The sequence below is a fragment of the Rhinopithecus bieti genome, unplaced genomic scaffold (genome assembly GCF_001698545.2).
Source record: "Rhinopithecus bieti isolate Rb0 unplaced genomic scaffold, ASM169854v2 scaffold_70516, whole genome shotgun sequence".
Classification (NCBI taxonomy): domain Eukaryota; kingdom Metazoa; phylum Chordata; class Mammalia; order Primates; family Cercopithecidae; genus Rhinopithecus; species Rhinopithecus bieti.
In genome coordinates, this window is record NW_016826783.1 from 364,172 (window position 1) to 381,381 (window position 17,210).

General features: G+C 50.2%; 2 protein-coding genes across 8 annotated transcripts in view; both read right to left on the bottom strand.

Moving 5' to 3' along the window:
- TRPV1 (transient receptor potential cation channel subfamily V member 1) overlaps positions 1–4,874 on the bottom strand; it is a 46,447-nt gene extending 41,573 nt beyond the window's left edge. For all 3 annotated transcript variants that reach the window (XM_017863588.1, XM_017863589.1, XM_017863591.1), the window contains exon 1: positions 4,103–4,874. In XM_017863588.1, coding sequence (XP_017719077.1) covers positions 4,103–4,759 — 657 coding nt within the window. In that variant the 5' untranslated portion in view covers positions 4,760–4,874. The remainder of the gene's footprint in view (positions 1–4,102) is intronic.
- Positions 4,040–17,210, bottom strand: part of SHPK (sedoheptulokinase) — a 44,143-nt gene continuing 30,972 nt past the window's right edge. For all 5 annotated transcript variants that reach the window (XM_017863595.1, XM_017863593.1, XM_017863594.1 and 2 more), the window contains 3 exons: positions 16,949–17,124; positions 10,052–10,252; positions 4,040–5,753 (listed from right to left, as the gene is read on the bottom strand). In XM_017863595.1, the coding sequence (XP_017719084.1) occupies positions 5,341–5,753; positions 10,052–10,252; positions 16,949–17,124 (790 nt within the window). In that variant the 3' untranslated portion in view covers positions 4,040–5,340. The remainder of the gene's footprint in view (positions 5,754–10,051; positions 10,253–16,948; positions 17,125–17,210) is intronic.

A 17,210-nucleotide genomic window follows, 5' to 3' on the forward strand; every position in this document is an offset into this window, starting at 1 on the left:
AAAAAAAAAAAAAAAAAAAAAAAAAAGGAGAAGAAGAAGAAGAGAAAAACAGAGAACATGAAAGTCACATACACATGATGTGAACAGGATCAAGGGCCAGAGGTAGGGAGTGTATGGCGGGGGAAAAGCAGCGCCTGGCGGGCTGGAGTCCCCTCCCCTGCCCTGAGCCGGGTCTGGCCCACCATCTCTGCGGACTGTTTTACAGCCTCCTGCCTCCTGGAATGCCTCTCCTCCAATCCGGCATCCACACTGTCAGCTACACTCCAAAGACCCCAGTCCTCCGAATCCCACTGTCTACAGGAGACAGTCCAAAGCCTTCAGCCTGGCATGCAAGACCCACCCCCCCCCAAGTCTGCTCAGTTCCTATAAACATCCTTTCATTCACCCTATGACCAAGTTACGCCAATTTGTCACACCCTGGACATGACCATCATTTTAATGTAAATACATTTACCCAGCCTGACCCCTCTGCCTAGATGCTAAAGAGAGTGGGGCTCACTCTGGGGTTTGCATCTTAGCACTGTGATCTCCGGTAAGTTACTTAACTTTTTTGTGTATCTGTTTCTCCATCTGTGAAATGGGGATAATGCTATCCACCTTCTAGATTAACTGAGGCCGGGCGCGCTGCCTCACGCCTATAATCCCAGCACGTTGGGAGGCCGAGGTGGGTGGATCACTTGAGGCCAGAAGTTCAAGACCAGCCTAGGCAACATGGCAAAACCCCTTCTCTACTAAAAATACAAAAAATTAGCTGGGTGAGGTGGTGTACACCTGTAATCCCAGCTACTTGGAAGGATGAGGCGCGAGAATCGCTGGAACCCAGGAGGCGGAGGTTGCAGTGAGCAGAGATCACACCGCTGCACTCCAGCCTGGGTGACAGAGTGAGACCTCCATCTCAAAAAAAAAAAAAGATTAAATGAATTCAAACAAGCAGAGTTTAGATCAGATCCCAGTACTGGAAGGTACTCAAAAAAATGTCAACTGTCGTTAGTAACAATGGATGGAAACCCTTGGAGGTTTAGCTCAATGTCACTGGTATCAAGAATGAATTTCTCCTCCCTCAGGGCACAGAGGTGCTGTCATTGCGTGTCTTTGTTTGTTCCTAGGGTCTGTTTATGTAACCAACCGCGGGTCTTTTTCCATGGCCTCACAATGGAAATTCAACAGGGGGCAGTCCCTGAGAGAACACCCGGCTACTACTGGGCGCTCAGAAAATGCAGCTGCCTGGGTCTGTGCTGGGTACATGGGAGACCTCCCAGGTGCAGGCTACTGAGGCTGCTCTGCTGTGGTGACAATCCCCAAATCTCAGTGGCTTCAAACATCAAAGGTTTATTTATTTATATTGATTGACTGATTTTAGAGACAAGAGTCTCACTCTGTTGCCCAGGCTGGAGGACAGTGGCGCGATCTCTGCTCACTGCAACCTCTGCCTTCCAGGCTCAAGCGATTCCCCCTGCCTCAGCCTCCCGAGTAACTGGGATTACAGGTGCCCATCACCACACCCGGCTAATTTTTTTGTATTTTTAGTAGAGACGGGGTTTCACCGTGTTGACCAGGCCGGTCTCGGAACTCCTGACCTCAAGTGATCCACCCGCTTCAGCCTCCCAAAGCGCTGGGTTTACAGGCATGAGCTGCCGCGCCCAGCCCAAAGGTTTCTTTCTCTGTCCCACTGTGTGTCCCTTGCTGGTTGGCGAGGGCCCGACATCATGCTGTCCTCACTCAGGGACCCAGGCTGACAGAGCTGCCACTCTGGGGCACTGCCAGTCGCTTATGGCAAAGAGAAGAGAGTGTGGGAAATAGCTCACTGGCTCCTAAAGACTTCTGCCCAGGAGTGACAGGCATTCCCTGTGCACGTCCCACTGGCCGAAGCGGATCAGGAGGGAAGGCGCAGCCCTGCCGTGGGCTCATAGCATCGGGAGACTGACGGCCAGCACAGGAGGCCGGCTCACCACTTCAGAAGACTGCTGGACTCAAACCACTTACTGGCACCTCCTGGGAAGGAGGGCGAGTTGTGCACGTGGTTGCGACTTTAGGCAGCTGCAGTCATCCCCCACTCAGAGGCTCCAGGCCTCAGGCAACGGAAGCAGCAGGAGCAGCCCTGTTCATTGACAAACTGGGACCCTCCAAGGCTCAGTCCTCAGAGGCAGAGTGGACGCGCAGTCTGGGAAGGGGACAGAGAGTTCCGGGGCCACGCCAAGCACAAGGCTGGACTGCCTGAGCCTGTCAGATGTCCATCCAGTTGCTAACCTTACATTCGCAGACTCCATCCACTGCATGGTGGGCAGGTGAAAAAGGCTGCCGCCCTGAGATCAGAGGGCCTGGCTCCTCCCAACAGACAGAGGACTCTGGTATACTCAGCCTACCCTTCTCTCTCATGCGGCCTTCCTCAGGGCTCCAGTGATGACGTCTTAAACTCATTCAGCTGAAAGAAAAATTACAGTAGCAGGCCAGGCGCGGTGACTCATGCCTGTAATTCCAGCACTTTGGGAGGCCGAGGTGGATATATCACCTGAGGTCAGGAGTTCAAGACCAGCCTGGCCAACATGGTGAAACCCCGTCTCTACTAAAAATAGAAAAATTAGATGGGTGTGGTGGTGCATGCCTGTAATCCCAGCTACTTGGGAGGCTGAGGCACAAGAATTGCTTGAACCCGGGAGGCACAGATTGCAGTGAGCAGAGATCGCGCCACTGCACTCCAGCCTGGGCGACAGAGTGAGACTCTGTCTAAAAGAAAAAAAAAAAATGACAGTAACCCCTTGTCATTCACATGGGGTATGTCCCAAGAACCCCCATGGATGCCTGAAACCAAAGCTAGTATTGGATCCTGTATATGCCATGTTTTTTCTACATATACATATCTGTAATGTAATCCAGTTTATAAATTAGGCACAGTAAGAGATTAACTACAACAATAAGGTACAACAATTTTTTTTTTTTTTTTGAGAGAGTCTCGCTCTGTCACCCAGGCTGGAGTGCAGTGGTGCGATCTCAGCTCACTGCAACCTCTGCCTCCCGAGCTCAAGCGATTCTCCTGCCTCAGGCTCATAAGTAGCTGGGATTACAGCACGCACCACCACGCCCAGCTAATTTTTGTATTTCCAGTAGAGACAGGGTTTCACCACTTTGGCCAGGTTGGTTTCAAACTCCTGACGTCAGGTGACCCACCTGCCTCAGCCTCCCAACGTGCTAGGATTACAGGCATGAGCCATCGCACCCAGCCAAAGTAGAACAGTTTTAACAATATACTGTAATAAAAGTTATCACACACTGTGATCGTAACTTTTGCAGTTCCAGATGTGACAGCAAAACTGGCATGAGGCCGGGGTCAGTGGCTCCCGCCTGAAATCCTAGTGCTTTGGGAGGCCGATATGGACGGATCACCTGAGGTCAGGAGTTCGAGACCAGCCTGGCCAACATGGTGAAACCCCATCTCTACTAAAACTACAAAAAAATTAGCCAGGTGTGGTGGCAGGAGCCTGTAGTCTCAGCTACTCAGAAGGGTGAGGCCAGGGAATCGCTTGAACACAGGAGGCAGTTCAGTGAGCCGAGATTGCGCCACTGCACTCCAGCCTGGGCAACAGAGTGTGAGACTGTGTCTCAAAAAAAAAAAAAAAGCAAAAAAAACTAGCATGAATTTTTCTTTACAATTTCACAGATAGAAGATTCAGCGTATGACTGTTTTGTTCCCATCTTTTCACTTAAAGAAAGCACCTTAGGGTTTCTCTTTGGCATATCCGAATAGCCAACATCACTACTCTGGTGCTTTGGGGCCCTTATGAAGTAAGAGTGACCAGAACACAAGCACTGTGATACCAGGACGGGCCATTTGATGACCAAGTGACTGACTGGAGAGGGGAGCGTCTACAGCGTGGACATGGGGAAACAGGGACAGTTCGGATCCCGGACGGCACGGCAGAGACCATCACACTGCTCAGAACCACGCACAGTGGAAAACTTGGGAACTGTTTCAGGAATTTTCCATTTAATATGGGCTTTAGTATCTTGACATTTGGCCAGCATGATCAGGCATTTGCTCTCAGAGCTTCCAGATCATCGCATAATTTGTAAAATGACATTTATAAAGAGACAATATGTTTCATACCTGTCGTGGATACTGAGAGAGAGAGACGACGACTGCCTCCCAAACTCGTGGTTGCCTGGGTGCCTCTGGATCAGGCCTGCCTGAGCCTGGGCTCCTTTGGGGGTCTGGGAGTAGATGCAGCGATGGTGGCCCCCTTCTGGAAACCACCCCATAGCCATCCCTACCAATCACAGGAAGGCTTACAATGCTCTGGGGTCCCTGCAGGGATGCTGACTCATACAGATGTTTCTGCTGAGCCAGGAACAGACAGTGGGCCAGTGAAACCCACGCCAAGCGAAAGGAGAGCCTAGGCCTATGGGATACAGAGTTCCCTTTGAATGAACTACCTGTCCCATCTGGCAGGCATCGGCCTGGCTGCATCCCCTCCCATGAAGGCTTCTGGAATGTGCAGGGGCAAAAACACTGCTGCACAGACATGCCCCTGGCAAGGGGTCCTGCGGGTGCCTTGTCAGGTTCTGGAGTGGTGTGAGCCGCACAGCATTGGTCCCCCTTGCTGCTCATGCCATCTGCCTCTCCTTCTCTGCAACCTGCCTTCCAGGCAGTTGTGCCGTGAAGATCTGGGCAGCCCGGGTGCAGCAAGCCCTCCTGGGGCTGAGTACATGCAGCAAGAAGGCCGGCACGCAGCCCCGCATCGTCCTCTGAGCCAGCCTGCCGCATCGTGCTTGGGTTACTCCCTGGCCCAGCTAAGCACCTGCGGCCAGGGGAGGATGAGACTAGGAAAGGGGCCTCTGGTCACATGGTTCAGTCCAGGAGGGAAGAACTTTTCCAGAAGTCCATATGACCCAAGTCTGAGCTTCAGGTCTCCAAAAACAATAATCAAAAGCTGGGCATGGGGCAGATCTTCTTTTCTTACTTGGGGCCACAGTCACCAGACTTTCTGGTGTCTGAAGTACACACTGCTCTGCTCTCTGTCTACAAGTGAACCACAGATGAGTCTGCTGACCAGGAGCCTGGGTTACTGTGCTCTCACGCTCTCTCTCTCCCACACTGACATTTGGAAAGAGCTCCCAGGTGGGTCTCTTCCAGAAGGCACTCATTTGGGATCTGGCTGACGGCTCCTGGCTGCCTTATTAGAGTATGTTCTGAAGGGAAGTTCTTGGCTGAGATGGAACTTCACAACAAGCACGGCTTAAAAGCTGTCCACTGAACTGTCCAGGGAAAGGATGACCCACAGATGGTGTCAGGAATGTTAACCAGGTAAAATTCGCAGCAGTCCTTTGGCGAAAGAGTTTGCTGTCTTAAGATTCCTTCTGGTTGAGGTGTCTCCGGAGCATGACCAGAGCTGCCCCAACAGCTGCGTCTACATCCTGCCCAAAGGACACGGGCAAAGGGAAAGCCCTCTGCACCTCCTGCTTCAGCACCTCGTTCCTGGACAGTGCACTCCCACTGCCCATCACCCGCTCCACGCCCCACTCCTGGAGCTGCTGAATCGGAAGCATGGAGTGCAAGTTCTGAACAATGCCTCGGCACAGAGCCCGGGTCACGTGCCCCAGGGAGAGGTCAGAGGAGGAGATTCTGGTCACAGAGGCCAGCTGGTCTGGCAGGTGCCTCTCCCCCAGCACTGTTGGGGTGATGGTCAGGTGGGTATCTCTCTGCTGCACAGCTGCCTGGATCATGCATGAATAGACAGTGGATTCTTCAACCTCCAGGCCTGCCAGAGACAGAGAAGATCTGTGTGAGCTCATGCAGCCTCCTCGATGCAGGCTGAGATGGTACAGAATTCCCACAGGGCGGGAACAGCACTACTTGCTGCTTCTCCTTCCGCTGCAGCTGGTGGTTCTGGGCTCAGGGACTTCGATAGCCAGGCTAGCTGTACTCTGCCCTGGATCCCCGCCCACTATCTCAGTGCAGACCCCAGCCAGACATCAGGGTGAGGTCTCGTAAGTACTGCTGTGACCCCTAACCCTAACCCAGGCTTCTTAACCAAGGGGACCAAGCACATATACTGATTAATAACTATCATTGGCCGGGCACAGGGGCTCACTTCTGTCATCCCAGCACTTTGGGAGGACGAGGTGGGCGGATCACCTGACCTCAGGAGTTCGAGACCAGCCTGGCCAACATGGTGGAACTCCGACTCTACTAAAAGTACAAAAATTAGCTGGGCGTGGTGGCAGGCACCTGTCATCCCAGCTACTCAGGAGGCTGAGGCAGGAGAATCGCTTGAACCTGGGAGGCAGAGGTTGCAGTGAGTGGAGCTTGTGCCACTGCACTCCAGCCTGGGCAACAAGAGCAAGACTCCGTCTAAAAAAAAAAACAAAAAGCTATCATCATGGATGTTATTAGAGTCATTAGCAGCATCAGAAATCCCAGGATCCAGGACCAATCACTGTCTGGGCCACCCTTGTTATGTGCACAGGACACCTGAAAGCCAAGAAGGAAGGATGAGTTGACCATCCTACAACTTGCTTTTCTGTGTCAAGCCAGAATCCCGGTCGGACTTTTCTCCCTGACACCATGTTAGCTCTGCGTTCGTTTTTGTTTTGTTTTGTTTTGTTTTGTTTTTTTCTGAGACTCACTCTGTCGCCCAGGCTGGAGTGCAGTGGCACGTATCCTATCGGCTCACTATAACCTCTGCCTCCCTGGTTCAAGCAATTCTCCAGCCTCAGTCTCCCAGGTAGCTGGGATTACAGGCCCACACCGCCACACCCAGCTAATTTTGGTATTTTTAGTACAGATGAAGTTTGTACTAAAGCTCTTGATCTCAAGTGATCTACTTGCCTCAGCCTCCCAAAGTACTGGGGTTACAGGCATGAGCCACCACGCCCGGCCAGCTCTGCATTCTTAAAACAAACAAATGAAAAAAAAAAAGGGACCAAGCACAGTGGCTCACGCCTGTAATCCCAGCACTTTGGGAGGTCAAGACAGGCAGATCACTTGAAGTCAGGGGTTCCAGACCAGCCTGGACAACATGGTAAAACCCTGTCTCTACTAAAAATACAAAAATTAGCCAGGTATGGCAGTGTGTGCCTGTAGTCCCAGCTACTTGGGATACTGAGGCATAAGAATCGCTTAAACCCAGATGGCAGAGCTTGCAGTGAGCTGAGATGGTGACACTGCACTCCAGTCTGGGTGACAGTGCAAGACTTGGTCAAAAAAAAAAAGCCTTTGCTTTCAATACACTTTGACCTTAGAATTACTTTTGATCTCTAACCTAGCATTACCTGAGGGAAAGCAAACATTGCCTTGATAAGAAGAAAGTTACCAACATTGGGGTTTCCTGAGAGCACTGTGGGCCCATCTCCAGACTTTCTGATTCAACTGGTGTGGGTTGCAGGCTGAGGGCTGGAATTGGTAAACACTTGCGGGTGATTCTTATACACAGCCAGGCTGAGGAGCCCCCAACCTAGACATAGGGCTTCTCCAGCCTGAACGTACAGATGAGTCACTCAGGGATCTTTTTTTTTTTTTTTTTTGAGATGGAGTCTCGCTCTGTCACCCAGGCTGGAGTGCAGTGGCATGATCTCAGCTCATTGCAACCTCTGCCTTCCGGGTTCAAGGGATTCTTCTGCATCAGCCTCCCGAGTAGGTGAGACTACAGGCGCCATGCCACCATGCCAGGCTAATTTTTGTATTTTTAGTAGAGACAGGGTTTCACCATATTGGCCAGGCTGGTCTTGAACTCCTGACCTCATGATCCGCCCTCCTTGGCCTTCCAAAGTGTTGGGATTACAGGTGTGAGCCACTGCGCCCGGCCAGGGATCTTTTTAACACATAGCTTGGACTCAGATTGCCTAGGGCTGACCCTAAGGTTCTGCATTTGTTAAAAGCTCCCAGGGGAAGCTGTACTGCAGGCCCTGTACTGTGGACCAGGCTTTCTGAGGAAAAATTTCTAGAGCAATGCTTATGAACACTCCAGGCCTCAGAATCACCTGAGGAACTTTTATAAAACATCACGCTCAAGGCCCACACCCAGTCCAATAAATCAGAATTTATGGGTGTGGGACCAGGACGCAATGCTATTTTTAAACTCTACAATACTTCCCTGGTGTGGTCACTGCTGAGACCCACCAATCTAGAGAGTCACCAAGGAGCCACCATGGGAACACTGAACCTCTGCAAATGCAGGGACACAGGGGCACAATCTCAGCCCCACTGCAACCTCCGCATCCCGGGTTCAAGTGACTCTCCTGCCTCAGCCTCCCAAGTAGCTGGAATTACAGATGTGTGCCACCACACCTGGCTAACTTTTGTATTTTTAGTAGAGACAGGGTTTCACTATGTTGGCCAGGCTGGTCTTGAACTCCTGACCTCAGGTGATCTGCCTGCCTCAGCCTCCCAAAGTGCTGGGATTACAGGCGTGAGCCACCGCGCCTGGCTGTTTTATTTTTTAAATCATGTTCTTGTCTTTCTTTAGTAAAAGTTCAGGAAAAAAGGTTGTTTTTTTTTTTACAGACAGGGTCTTGCTGTGTTGCCCAGGCTAGACTTGAACAACTCCGAGCTCAAGCAATCCTTTCACCTTGGCCTCCTGAGTAGCTGGGATTACAGCCACGTGTCACCATGCACAGCACCAAAAACGGTTGTAAGGGAAGGTTAAAACATACTCAAGGTCTTCTTCCTTTCTGGGAAATACTTGGGCTATGACCCAAGCTCTGGGGTACCTGAAGGAAGGTGAATCCCAGCTGGAGGCCTGGAAGAGAGGCCTGGCCTCTAGCAGAGTGTCTGCCTCCTCAGCTCCCCCTAATCTGTTAGTGAGGACTAATGGAGGCCAAAGCTGCTATGAGCTGTTGAGTTAATTTTAACCCATGGACTTAAGACCACAAGACACTGGAGCTGGGGGAATGGACTTGCCAAGGCCGAGACTCAGGGACACAGCTGGGAACCAAGGCCCCTCTCCTGGGTTCCACCCCGCACCGTGCTTCTCTGAGAAATGTCTACATCGGACCGCGTGCGGTGGCTTACACCTGTAATCCCAGCACTTTGGGAGGCTGAGGTGGGCGGATCACGAGGTCAGGAGATCGAGACAATTCTGGCTAACACGGTGAAACCCCATCTCTACTAAAAATACAAAAAATTAGCTGGATGTGGCAGCAGGTGCCTGTAGTATCTGCTACTTGGGAGGCTAAGGCAGGAGAATGGCGTGAACTCGGGAGGTGGAGCTTGCAGTGAGCCAAGATCGCACTACTGCCCACCAGCAAGACTCCATCTCAAAAAAAAAGAAAAAAAGAAAAGAAAAAGAAACGCCTACATCAGGCCGGGCACAGTGGCTCATGCCTGTAATCCCAGCACTTTGGGAGGCCGAGGCGGGTGGATCACTTGAGGTCAGGAGTTCGTGATCAGCCTGGCCAACATGGTGAAACCTCATCTCTACTAAAAATACAAAAACTTGCCAGGCATGGTGGTGGGCACCTACTTGGAAGGCTGAGGCAGGAGAATCCCTTGAACCCGGGCAGCGGAGCTTGCAGTGAGCCAAGATCGCACCATTGCACTCCAGCCTGGGTGACAGAGTGAGACTCCGTCTCAAAAAGAAAAGAAAAAAAAGAAGAAAAGAAGAAGAAGAAACGTTTGCATCGCACTTCCTATGGGCCAGTCTTCTCAGGATATAAGTGCATTGTAAGTGAAATACGCACCATTGTAAGTCGAGGAGCATCTGTCTATGGAGAGCAGAGAAAACCTCATAAATTCTACCCTAGGAATAAGAGAAGGGAGCAGGAGGGGAAAAAGGGGAGCAGGGAGGGTGGGGGATAGCTGGGGAGACTGTTAGGAAGGTTCACAGTCAAGGTTGAGGGAAGGGTGCTTGACCCAAAGAAAAAAAGTAGGTGATGGCAGCTCAGAGGACAAGAAGAAAAGAGGCTGCAAGCTCAGATCCCGAAGGATGGGAGAAATATGCCAGGACCTGGTGGAGTCTGAGACCTGAATGTGGACACTGAAACTGCACATGAAGCTCCAAGACCCTGCCGGGTAGAAAGGACAGGCAGAGAACACAGCGCCGTGTGGACCACATCTTACCTAGATCTGCCATCCACTGAACCAGCATGTGGACGAACGTGGCCAGCACATTGCCCCCGTTGAGTGACGCAGCCACCCCCAGGTAGGTCCTGCCAAAGTATGGGAAGTAGGCGACTGGGGCCGTAGGGTCTGGAGTCTCTCCAGGCTGGAATCCCGAAGGCATGGAGGCTGCCAGCTGAACCGAGGTGCTGATGTTGAGAACTGGGGTCCAGAGAAAGCAGAACTTAGGCCTGTCGGGATAACTCAGAGGTCACGAGTCACAGTTCGGCAGTGAGAGAGGGTGGGGTTTTAAAAATTATGTCCAGGGTAGTTAGAAGGGCAAGGTGTTGAAGAGATGTTGATCAAAGGATTTTTTTTTTCTTTTTTTTTTTTTTTGAGACAGGGTCTCGCTCTGTCACCCAGGCTAGAGTGCAATGGTGCGATCTTGGCTCACCGCCTCACAGGTTCAAGCAATTCTCTGCCTCAGCCTCCCGAGTAGCTGGGACTACAGGTGTGAGCCACCACACCTGGCTAATTTTTGTATTTTTAGTAGAGATGGGGTTTCACCATCTTGGCCAGACTGGTCTCGAACTCCTGGCCTCATGATCCATTTACCTTGGCCTCCCAAAGTGCTGGGATTACAGGTGAGCCACCGCACCCAGCCAATACTCCTTTCTTTTTCTTTTTTTTTTTTTGAGACAGAGTCTTGCTCTGTCACCCAGGCTGGAGTGCAGTGGCCGGATCTCAGCTCACTGCAAGCTCCTCCTCTCAGGTTCACGCCATTCTCCTGCCTCAGCCTCCGGAGTAGCTGGGACTACAGGCGCCTGCCACCTCGCCCGGCTAGTTTTTTGTATTTTTTAGTAGAGACGGGGTTTCACCAGGTTAGCCAGGATGTCTCGATCTCCTGACCTTGTGATCCGCCCGTCTTGGCCTCCCAAAGTGCTGGGATTACAGGCTTGAGCCACCACGCCCGGCGATACTCCTCCTTTCAAGAGGTAGAACCTGATTCCCCTCCTCGTGAAAAGGGGGCTGGACTTAGTGACTCACTTCTAGTGAACGAAATAAAGCCCAAGAGACAGTGTGTGACTCCAGAGGCTAAGTCATAAAAGGCACTGCGGCTCCTGTCTCGGTCACGCTGTCTTGTGGATCACTTGCTCTCGGGGAAGGCAGGTGCCACATCGTGAGCAGCCCTGTGGAGAGCCTCACGTGCCAGGGAACTGAGGCCTTCTGCTGACAGCATCACACATGGGCTCGGGGGCAGATCCTCCAGGCTCAATCAAGCCTTTGGAAGACTGCAGCTCCAGTGTGAATGCAACTTCACAAGAGACTTTGAGCCAGGCCATCCCACCCCACTCAGAATCCTGACCCTCAGAAACTGTCCAAAATAATAAACGCCTGTTGTTTGAGGCTACTATGTATCAGGGTAATTTGTTACACAGCAAAAGAAAACTATGACAGGGTAAGACCTCAGACAAAGGGCTTTATCCTCTGGAGAGGTTTCTTTCATTGACAGGGAGTACCACTCTTGCTCATTTCCAAAGTATTCTCTCTTTTATGTTGTGGCTTTTGTTTTTGTTTTTGTTTTTGAGACAGAGTTTCATTCTGTCGCCCAGGCTGGAGTGCAATGGTGCAATCTCAGCTCACTGCAACCTCTGTCTCCAGGTTCAAGTGACCCTCCGGCCTCAGCCTCCCGAGTCGCTGGGATTACAGGCACATCCCACCACGCCCAGCTAATTTTTTGTATTTTTAGTAGAGACAGGGTTTCACCATGTTGGCCAGGCTGGTCTTGAACTCCTGACCTCAGGTGATATACCCGCCTTGGCCTCCCAAAGTGCTGGGATTACAGGCGTGAGCCACCGCGCCCAGCCCCAAAGTATTCTCTTAACACCTTCCCTGTCAGCAGCAGGGGGAAATCCCCTGGACCCAGCACAGAGTGGATGTTTTCTCCTCTAATTCCAGGCCACAGCTTGGGGACTGTTCCAGCAGCGCCTTCTCCACTTCTCATGAGACCTAGCTAAAAAGCCTGCTTGTCCCAATCTGTTTACGGGCCAGAGTTCAGCATCCAATTTTCCCACCCACTCAGGGGGTCAAAAGCAAAGAGAGCAAAAAAAAAAAGCCTCAGGAAGCCAATACTGTTTGCTTTCTGCCACGTCAAACTTCCCACCGTGACTACAAACTGGAAGCAACACGCCCTCTACCATCCTCTCGGGTGGAGGCAACAACACTTTTGTTTCTTTCACTCTCACTTACATTTTGTAGCATTTATCAGTGCTGTTTGAAAAATTCCAGCGGCTGGGCACAGTGGCTCATGCCTGTCATCCCAGCACTTTGGGAGGACGAGGTGGGTGGATCGCCTGAGGTCAGGAGTTCAAGACCAGCCTGACCAATATGGTGAAACCCCGTGTCTACTAAAAATACAAAAATTAGCTGGGCATGGTGGTGCACACCTGGAATCCCAGCTACTTGGGAGGCTGAGGCAGGAGAATTGCCTGAACCCGGGAGGCAGAGGTTACAGTGAGCCGAGATCGCATCACTGCACTCCAGCCTGGGTGACAGAAAGGAAAGGAAAAAGAAAAGGAAAAGGAAAGGAAAGGAAAGAAAAGGAAAGGAAAGGAGAAAAGGAAAGGAGGGGAAAAGAAAAGAAAAGAAGGGGAAAAAGAAAAAACTCTAATCAGGAGGCCATTAGACAAAGGTGGCTCTAGTACTGTGAATTCCTATGTGAACAAACGAAACCCCAATGTAAACAGTAAAATGAAACTGGAAACTACACCAATCAGAAACCACCAACGAACCTCTAACTCGGAATTGTCCACTCTCGCCAGTCAGAATTATTTTCTGTGTCTGGCTTCTGCAAACACCTTATGAAAGTCTTCCCTCATGCCCCTCTCAGTGGTGTACTAGCCACCTGCTCTCTAGTGCTACCCTGATTCATGGATCACTGAATGCTCAAATAAACTTCTTAAAATTTAAAGGTACTTAAGTTTTGTTTTCCTTTTTTTTTTTTTTTTTTTTTTTTTTTTTGAGACAGAGTCTCACTCTGTCATCCAAGCTGGAATGCGGTGGTGTGATCTCAGCTCACTGCAACTTCTGCCTTCCAGGTTCAAGCAATTCTCCTGTCTCAGCCTCCTGAGTATCTGGGATTACAGGCGTGCGCCACTACACCCGGCTAATTTTTGTATTTTTGGTAGAGATGAGGTTTCATCATGTTGGCCAGTCTGGTCTCGAACTCCTTGCCTCAAGTGATCTGCCTGCCTCGGCCTACCAAAGTGCTGGGATTACAGGCGTGAGCCACCATGTCCAGACAAGTTTTTCTTTAATCAGATCTGGTGGCGTAAGTGGGATCTGAAGTCACCCACCTCGTGATGACCTCTGGGAGCAACAAGCAAACGGGCACAAGTACCCACTGAGCTTCTGCACTCACTGCTTCTTACTGCACATTTGCAGGCCGTCACCAGTAAGCCCTCTTGGACGTATGAACTCCACAAGTTGTGTTAAGTTCACCTAGTTACTTGGACTTTTTTTTTTTTCTTTTTTTTTTTTGAGACAGAGTCTCGCCCTGTCGCCCAGGCTGGAGTGCAGTGTCCGGATCTCAGCTCACTGCAAGCTCCGCCTCCCGGGTTTACGCCATTCTCCTGCCTCAGCCTCCCGAGTAGCTGGGACTACAGGCGCCCACCACCTCGCCCGGCTAGTTTTTTTGTATTTTTTAGTAGAGACAGGGTTTCACCAGGTTAGCCAGGATAGTCTCGATCTCCTGACTTCGTGATCCGCCCATCTTAGCCTCCCAAAGTGCTGGGATTACAGGCTTGAGCCACCGCGCCCGGCCGCAGCTCTGCTTTTTAAGCATTCTTATGCCTTGGTCAAAATCTTGAGCTCAGAGCAAAAATGAAAGGTATCCCTGTTTGGCATAGAAAATGCTTTGTCTGCCCTATTGAAATTATTTTCTTTGTCTTGCTTCTGCAAATACTTTATGAAAATTTCCCCTCTTGCCTCTTCTGACAGAGTGCTAACAGTCTGGTGATACCCTGATTCACAAATCACTGAATCTTCAAATAAACTGTTTGTTTGTTTGTTTGTTGTTTTTGAGACACAGTCCCACTCTGTTGCCCAGACTGGGGTGCATTGGCACAATCTCAGCTCACAGCAACCTCTGCCTCCTAGATTCAAGCAATTCTCTGCCTCAGCCTCCCGAGTAGCTGGGATTACAGGTGCCCGCCACCAATCCTGGCTAATTTTTTGTATTTTTAGTAGAGATGGGGTTTCACCATGTTGGCCAGGCTGGTCTTGAACTCCTGACCTCATGACCACCTGCCTCAGTCTCCCAAAGTGCTGGGATTACAGGCATGAGCCACTGCAACCAGCCAAATAAGCTTTTTAAAATTTAAATGTACTTAAGTTTTTCTTCTATCCAACATTCAATCCTTTTTCAGCTATGTGTATATGCCACATTTTAAAATTCATTCACGGCCAGGCATGGTGCTCACACCTGTAATCCCAGCACTTTGGGAGGCTGAGGCAGGTGGATCACGAGGTCAAGAGATCAAGACCATCCTGGTCAACATGGTGAAACCCCATCTCTACTAAAAATACAAAAATTAGCAGGGCATGGTGGCGCACGCCTGCAGTCCCAGCTATTTGGGACACGGAGGCAGGAGAATCACTTGAATTCGGGATGCGGAGGTTGCATTGAGCCAAGATTGTGCCACTGTACTCCAGCCAGGTGACAGAGCAAGACTCTGTCTCAAAAAACAAAACAAAACAAAACAAAACAAAACAATTCATTCATTAGTTGATGGACATTTAGGTGGTTTCTACTTTTTGGCTATTATAAATAATGCTGCTGTGAACGTCTGTGTACGAGTTTTTGTGTGGACATCATTTGTTTTCAGTTCTCCTGGGTGTATTTCTAGGAGCGGAATTGCTGGGTCCTGTGGTAACTCCATGTTTAACACTTGAGGAACTACCAGCTGTTTTCCAAAGAGGCTGTACCTTTTTACAATCCCACTAGCATGTTCTCACCCTTTTTCTCAAGTTTAAATCATTTTGTATTTAAGCACTGATTTTACAAAACATAGTATATAAAGGCAAACTAAATTTACATAATTTAAATTGTTATTTTTCTTTTTTTTTTCCTCTAGAGATAATGCCTTAAGAACAACTCAATTTGTTTACATAAATTGCCTTCAGCCTACATTGCAGTAATATGTTAGAAGATTTTACATGTATTTTGGAAGAAATCACACAGAAAATCTGCTTTTCAATAAATGTGGCCAGCTTCACATCTCTTTTGGTCAGTCCACCACAGTCATGTGAGGCGAGAGTTATCTGGACCTTGTTTTATACATTGAACCATCATCTTCTCTGCTTGTAGGGCAACTCGGGACCTAAAGCCAAATGCCTGATTAAAAATTTGGAAGGAGAGGCTGGGCACGATGGCTCACATCTATAACCCCAGCACTTTGGGAGGCTGAGGCAGGCAGATCACAAGGTGAAGAGATTGAGACCAGCCTGGCCAACATGGTGAAACCCCATCTCTACTAAAAATACAAACATTAGCCAGGCGTGGTGGCACATGCCTGTAGTCCCGTCTACTCGGGAGGATGAGGCAGGAGAATCACTTGAACCCAGGAGGTGGAGCTTGCAGTGAGCCGAGATCCGGCCACTGCACTCCAGCCTGGGCGACAGAGCGAGACTCCGTCTCAACAAAAAAACAAAACAAAAAAAAAAGTTGGAAGGATTGGAAGGAGAATGCTTTGTAGATGGCATCTCTCTCTCACTCAATTCCTACCATCCTGCTGCTTTCAGATTGAGCATAGCTTGGTTCCTCTCCTCTGCTGTCAACCTGTGAGTACCTGACAACAAGGCCACCAGCCCTGGGCTCTGGCCTCGCAGCACCGCCAAGCGCCATGTCGCCCCACGTTCTCACGTTTTTAAATGGATGAAAAGAAATTAAAAGAAGAATTTTTCATGACACATGAAAATTATATGGCATTCCTATTTCAGTGTCTATGAACAATGTTTTACTGGAACACAGCGACACCCGTTCATTCACATATCGTCTAGGGCTGGTTTCGAACTCCTACAGCAGAGCTGAGCAGTTACAACAGACTGCATGATCCACAAAGCCGAAAATATTTACAGAAAATATGTTCTGCCCTTTAGAGAAAAGGAGACAATCCCTGCCCTAGACACGGCTGCCTCTACCCTTACCATGAATACAGAAAATATCCTGCACTTTCTTGTTTCGTTTTGTTTTGAGACGGAGTCTCGCTCTGTTGCCCAGGCTGGAGTACAGTGGCGCGATCTCGGCTCACTGCAAGCTCCGCCTCCCAGGTTCCAGCAATTCTCTGCCTCAGCCTCCCGAGTAGCTGGGACTACAGGCGCCCGCCACCATGCCTGGCTAATTTTTGTATTTTTAGTAGAGACGGGGTTTCACCATCTTGGCCAGGCTGATCTTGAACTCCTGACCTTGTGATCCGCCCGCCTCGGCCTCCCAAAGTGCTGGGATGACAGGCGTGAACCACCGCGCCCGGCCAATTCTACACTTCTAATCAGATCTGACATCACTTCCATCGACAAACACACAGTAACCAAAACCCTCATCAGCTCATCTGTTTTCTTGGGCCCGTAGTCACATAGAAACCAGACAGCTAGAAAGAGCCATTTCCCTCACCCGACCCCACAGGGGGTCAGCACAGATGGCCGGTGCTCAGGGACAGAATTTGCCCTGCTGGCCTGTAAGCTCCCTCCATAGAGGATTTTACCTGCAAGGAAGAGGGTGCTTTTCACCTTTACAGAATAATGATCTCCAGCAGGATGCCGAGACTGCTAAGCTCCGCGTGCCTGCAGACTCACACAACGTTGGTGCTTACGAGGCAGGCGACAGCGTAAGTCTGAGGACAGGACAAAAGAAACACTTACCTGCATCTGTCCTCTGGGTCATGCAGGAATAGACAGAGGCCTGTAAATCACCCAAGGCCACTCCCACCTCCGTCCCCTCCGGGATTTCAAACCACATGTGGGAAGTTCTGCCTGCCACACTGCCAGGCTCGGCAATGTCCGGGAGCAGGTGGACGGGAAAACCTGAGCTCCTCAGTCTGGAAAACAAAAGTGGACGCCTACGTGGATCCACACTTAGGTTTCTGGAGTTTAAGGGATCCTTCCTTCCTTCCTTTCCCCTCCC